General features: G+C 38.3%; 1 protein-coding gene across 1 annotated transcript; it reads left to right on the top strand.

Annotated features, from left to right (window-relative positions):
- The first annotated feature begins 3,849 nt into the window (after positions 1-3,849).
- LOC127205948 (tubulin alpha-3 chain-like) lies at positions 3,850-4,122 on the top strand. The gene has a single exon (XM_051165285.1). The coding sequence runs from the start codon at positions 3,850-3,852 to the stop codon at positions 4,120-4,122; it is 273 nt and encodes a 90-aa protein (XP_051021242.1).
- Positions 4,123-6,621: the final 2,499 nt, after the last annotated feature.

Here is a 6,621-nt window from a genome sequence, read left to right as displayed (position 1 = left end):
TACCCGTCACCATAAATGTATTATCTATAACCATTATCTCCTATAACATGGGGCAGCTTGGTCTAATTTGTTGATGGTCTACATAAAACAAGACTCCTCTGAATAATGGAAAAATCCCAGTGGACAGCCATGGGACTTTCTCTGTACTACTTGCACGGCTGGTCTCTACCTTGCAAGTCTGCACTGAGTATTTGCTTGTGTCAGCTTCTATACTCACATGATGCAATTCCTTATAATAAAATCCTTTGCCTGCAATGGGTTTGCACAAGACTGGGCCTGTCAGTCGTCAGTCATAGAATGGTGTCCTGGCTAGTTTTAGGTCAGCTCTTCAGAAACTACAGTCATCTGAGAGGACGGATCCTCAACTGAGAAAAAAAAAAAAAAAAATGCCTCCGTAAAAGTGCAATGTGGGCAAGCCTGTAGGGCATTTTCTTAACTAATGACTGCAGCCCATTGTGAGTGGTGGCAGGCCCTGTGCTAGTAGGCCTGGGTTCTATAAGAACGCAGGCTGAGGAAGCAATAAACAACAAGCCAATCCTGTAAGCTGCACTCCTCCACGGCCTCTCCGTCAGCTCCTGACTCCAATTCCCTGCCCTGCTTGAACTGCTGCCCTGACTTCCCACAGCGATGGACTATTAACAGCAAGTATAAGTTAAATATCTTTTTCTTTTGCTCAGTGTTTCATCACAGTAATAAAAATTCTAACTAAGTGGGGGGCTCCTCAAAGGTTCCTATTCCTACCCAGCTCAACTAATGATTACTGCTGAATTTGAGGAACAATCATTGTCTTTGAGGGTGCTTGCAACAGTGCTGCTGTGATGTGGTGAGCCCACTAGGCTCCAATGGGGAGGCCTGACCCCAGGGTCCTACAGACGGTCCCGGTTAAAATCAAGTGGGTCACCAAACCCAGTAAAACATGAATGCAGCCTGGGAAGGAGATAAGAGATGGGGGGCGGGGTAAAAGTAATAAAAATACACACATGTGAGATAACGCCAATGAATATAGTTAGTGAACAAAAAAATCACTTAATAATATATTTATACATATTCTAATCATTGTTTCTCTAGAAACCTCTGTGACATGTGAGTGTACACCTGTATAACATGAAGGCAACAGAAGTCTTTAGCGTCCATCCAGATACTGCAAGGATCAGTGATGCTGGTGGACAGCGTAGATGGTGATGTGCCCAAGCTGTTCACAAAGTTTCAACTCCTAAGAATAAAGCTTCCAGAAGCTGAGCTCTGATGCTTTCAGTACTGTGGCCAAGTCTTTTATTCAGCACAGTACAATTGCAGCTTTTGTTGCTTCAGGTAATTTTCCTGGCACTATGGATTGTGCATTTAGTTAGAAGTGGATGATTCCACTACTAATCAATTTTTAAATTGTTCATTTCTAGGGCAATTTGTGTATATGACATATGTAGAAAAGAATCTATAAAACAAGCTGAATAAAAACTCAAGCTACAGAATAATACACGCAGTATGATTCCTTTGGAAAAGCCCCAAATTTGCTAAAAGCAAACAATAGATTGCTTGAAGATGCATGTATTGCTGGTAGGGGAAGGAGAACAAAGAAAATGGGGATAATTAAGATAAAATGTATGATAGTGTTTCTCTCTGTAGGGGAGAAAGGAAGAGCTAGCAGAAAGCTACCTTTAGAAGTAAGGAAAAGCTGTTAGGTTCTGGTTCTCGGTGTAGTGTGGCTGCATAAAATGAGTGTTTGTTTGTGTACATGCATACCCAAATTTTGAGCACACAAACAAAAACACAAAAATGAATATATGATCAGAAATGTACTTTGTGATTTCATATTGGAAACAGTTTAAAGTCTGGAATAGGAGAGTAAATGAAAAAAAAAAAAAAAGTAGGTCTTTTTATTCTCCTAATTATTCCAAACGGTGGTTGCCTGCATGCGTTAGTATAGTGGTTAATTTTCTAAAGGCAATATCCACCCTTTGTCTGAAAATATAAATTAACCAACTAGCCCTTTATCAACCTATCATAAATAAATTGTGAGCCACAAATAAAATAATAAGATAAATTTTAAAAATCACACTTTTAAACGTACATATGAAAAGATGACTCTTCCTTCAACAGCAATCTTTTAAAATCATAAATGTTACAGAGGGCAAATGAGAGAAGGCAGAAGAGGGCTGAAGTGTTATATCTAAAATATTCCTCTTCCACTTGACGGTGGTGGTATTAGGTACTGTGGAAGGAGTTGGAGGAAAGGCACTTGGGAAGGGCTTGAAAGAAGAAAGGGTGTGGCTAGATTGTCATTTAAAATGTACAAAAACAAAAACAAAAGTAAACATTCCTTGTCAGTCGCTAATGTAGAAGCCTGTGTTCTAGACAAGCTGATCTAGAGTTAGAAGCACAGCCATCAATCTTACTCAGCCTCTAAGCTTCCGCAGATGCATCTCAGGAATTGTTATGTTGCAGAATTTGCATACTCTATATGCATATTCCATCACTGAATTAACACACTAAGAAATTATCTGTTACCAGACAGCTTTAAAGGGTGAAAATGCATTTTAAAAACACTATAGAGTTTTTAAGGTCTGGCAAAATTTAACTGCTTACATTTATAAAGTATGTTCTAGGACTAAACAGGATTTGGAATACAAACCATTCTAACTGAAAGCACAGTGGAATGGTAACGATATTAGTCCATGTCCACAAATAAGTGAGAGAAGGTGAGGGAGAGAGAATCTGCTCACAGTGACAGAGCACACCAGCCAAGCAGATGATGTGCTTCCATTCAGAGACCAAAGACATAGAAGAAGGCAACAGATGATCTATGTTCCATTCCAACGTCCAGTCTAAAGGCAACAGAAGACTGGTATTTCAGCTTAGAAACAGAGGCATACATAAGACCAATGTATCAGTCCTCTGTTCTACTCCAGTCTTCAGTGGACTGAATGAGGTCAATTCACATTGGACAAGAGATGCCATTAAACATACAAGAGGCTTACAGAACACCAAATAGATTAGATCAGAAAAGAAATTCCTCCTACCACATAATAATAGAACTATAAGAGCCTGGGCAGGTGTCAGCCTAGACTACTATACCCAGTAAAACTTTCAAAAATCATAGATGAAGAAAACAAGATATTCCATGACAAAACCAAATTTAAACAATATTTATCCACAACCCCGCCCTACAGAGATACTACAAGGAAAACTCAAACAATAGGAGGTTAACTACACCAAAGAAAACACAGGATATAAATAACTTCACCACATCAAAACCAAGAGATGACAAGCACACAAACACACAAACACCTACAACATCATAAAAAAAGGAATAGTCATTTGTCATTAATATTTCTCAATATCAGTGGACTCAGTCCTCTAATAAAAAGACACAGGGTAGCAGAATAGATGTGTAAAAAGGACTCACATTCTGCTGCATACGAGAAATACACCACCACAACAAAGATAGGCATTACCTCAGAGTAAAGGGCTGGAGAAAGGTTTTCCAAGCAAACAACCACACACACACACACACACACACACACATACACACACACACACACACACACATAGCTGGAGTAGCCAGCCTGATATCTAAAAAATAAAAATAAAAAATAAGAGTTTCAACCAAAATTAATCAAAGGAGATGAAAAAAGACACTTCATACTCATCAAAGGAAAAATACATCAAAATGACATCTCAATTCTGAACATCTATGCCCAAATACAAGGGCACCCACTATTGTCAAAGAAACATTATTAAAGCTTAAATCGGTGCTTCTCTGACATCGACCACCTAAGAGTAATGCTGTAAGAAGCAACACTTCCTTCTGTCCTCTGCCATCCACCCAGCTGGCAGCCATGAATGACAACTATGCATGAGTGCATCTCCATCCATGTTGGCCAGACCAGTGTCCGTATTGGCAATGCCTGCTGGAAGCTCTACTACCTGAAACATGGCATGCAGCCTGAAGGCCAGATGCCAAGTTATAAGACCATTGGAGGGGGAAATGACTCCTTCAACACCTTCCTCAGTGAAACAGGAGCTGGCAAGCAAGTGCCCCAGGTAGTGATTGTAGACGTAGAACCCACAGTTACTGATAAGGTTTGTACTGGTGTCTACTGCCAGCTCTTCTACCCTGAGTAGCTCATCGCATGCAAGGAAAATGGTGCCAATAACTGTGCCCATAGCCACTACCCCATGGAAAAGGAAATCACTGACCTTGTCTTGAACAGAATTTGCAAGCTGACTGACCAATGCATGGGTCTTCGGGGCTTCTTGGTTTCCCCGATACTGAGTGCCCAACCTACACTCATGTAAACAGATTGATAGGTTAAATTGTGTCATCCATCATTGCTTTCGTCAGATTTGATGGGTCCCTGAATGTTGACCTGACAGAATTCCAGACAACCTGGTACCCTAAAATTCAATGAAAATGAAGGCACAACATAAGCAAACTTATGGGGCTCCATGAATGCAATGCAGAGAGGAAAGTTCATAACAATAAGTGCTTTCATAAAGAAATTAGAGAGACCTCATACTAGCAATTTAATAGTTCAATTGAAAGTTCTAGGGGAAAAATAAGCAAAAATACTCAAGGGGGAATAGATGGCAGGAAATAATCAACCTCAGGGCTGAAATCAAAAAATAGAAAGAAAAAGAACAGTACAAAGAATCAACAAAACAAAGAGCTGGTTCTTTGAGAAAATCAACATGATAGACAAATCCTTAGGCAAACTAAGTAAAAGGCAGAAACGCAGTGTCCAAATAAACAAAATCAGAAATGAATACAGGCACATAAGAACAGACACTGAGGAGATCCAAAGGATCATTAAGTCTTACTTCAAAAGCCTATATACCCCAAAATTGAAAAATCTAAATAATTGGGCAATTTTCTTGATAGACTCCACTTTTCAAAGTTAAATCAAGATCAGGTAAATAATCCAAATAGGCCTATAACCCCTAAATAAATAGAAGCAGTCATTAAAAGTCTACCATGCATAAAAAGGCCAGGGCCAATGGCTTTAGCACAAATTTCTACCAAATTTTCAAAGAAAAGCTAATACCAATTCTCCCCAAATTATTCCATGAGATGGAAATACAAAGCATATTGCAAAACTCATTCTATGAGGCCAGTCACCCTGATACCTAAACCATAAAAAGACCCAACAAAGAAAAAGAATTTCAGACCAATTTCCCTTATGAACAATGGTGAAGAAATAGCCAACAAAATACTTGCAAAGTAAATTCAAGAACACATCAAAGATATCATCTACCATGGTCAAGTAGGAGTCATCCCAGGCATGCATAGGTGGTTCAATATATGAAAATTCATCAACATAATCCACCATATAAACAAACTGAAGGAAAATGCACATGATCGTCTCATTAGATGTCAAAAAGGCATTTGCCAAAAACAAACAACCATTCATGCTAAAAGTCTTGAAAAGATCAGGGACACAAGGCACCTACCTAAACATAATAAAGTCAATATACAGCAAGCCAATAGCCAATATCAAATTAAATGAAGAGAAACTTAAAGGTCAAGGAGATACAAATAGGAAAGGAAGACATCAAAATATGGCTACTGACAGATGATATGATAGTATACACAAGTGACCACAAAAATTCTACCAGAGAACTCCTACAACTGATGAACACCTTTCAGCAAAGTGGATGGATACAAAATTAACTCAAAAAATCAGTAGTCATCCTATATACAAAGGTCAAATGGGATGAGAAAGAAATTAGGAAAACTATACCCTTCACAATAGCCACAAATAATATGAAATATCTCGGTGTAACTCTAGCCAAGCAAGTCAAAAACTTGTGTGACAAAAACTTCAAGTCTCTGAAGAAAGAAACTGAAGATGATATCAGAGGAATGGAGCTATGTGCCATGCTCATGGACCAGTAGGATCAAGAAAGTAAAAATGGCCCTTTTACCAAAAATAGTATACAGATGCAGTGCAATCCCCATCAAAATGCCAGTAAAATTCTTTACAGATCTTGAAAGAACAATTCTAAACTTCATATGGAAAAAATAAAATGACATAGCTAAAACAACCCTATACAATAAAATAACTTCTGGAAGTATCTCCATACCTGATTTCAAGCTATATTATAGTGCAATAGTAAAAATACAAAAAAAAAAAAAAAAAAAAAAAAAAACTACATGATACTGGCATAGCAGTAGACTAATTCATTAATCGAATAAAATTGAAAACCCATAAATAATCCCACACACTGATGGACACTTGATTTTTTTACAAGGAAGCCAAAAGAATGAATAAAGAAACTGTGGTAAATTTACACAATGGAATAGTACCCAGCTATTAAAAACAAGAAATTATGTAATCTGCAGACAAATGGATGGAACTAGAAATGATCGTCTTGAGTAAGGTAACCTAGATGAAGACACACATGGTATGTTCCCACTTATAAACAGGTTTTTGCCATATAGTACAGGATAAACATAGTACAATCCCAAGACCCAAAGAAGATAAGTAACAAGGAGGACCTAAGGGAGGATGCTTAAATCTCACTCAGAAGGGTAAGTAGACTAGACAGCAGAAAAGGTTGAAGAGAAGGAACAACATAAGGGAGGGTGCACAGAGAGAAATGACAATGGCGATCAGACCTTGG

Source organism: Acomys russatus, chromosome 22 (assembly GCF_903995435.1).
Source record: "Acomys russatus chromosome 22, mAcoRus1.1, whole genome shotgun sequence".
Taxonomy (NCBI): domain Eukaryota; kingdom Metazoa; phylum Chordata; class Mammalia; order Rodentia; family Muridae; genus Acomys; species Acomys russatus.
This window is presented reverse-complemented; position numbering and strand designations above follow the sequence as displayed.

Coding starts and splice junctions, on each gene's coding strand:
- LOC127205948 (XM_051165285.1), top strand. CDS start 3,850: ATGCATGAGTGCATCTCCATCCATGTTGGCCAGACCAGTGTCCGTATT.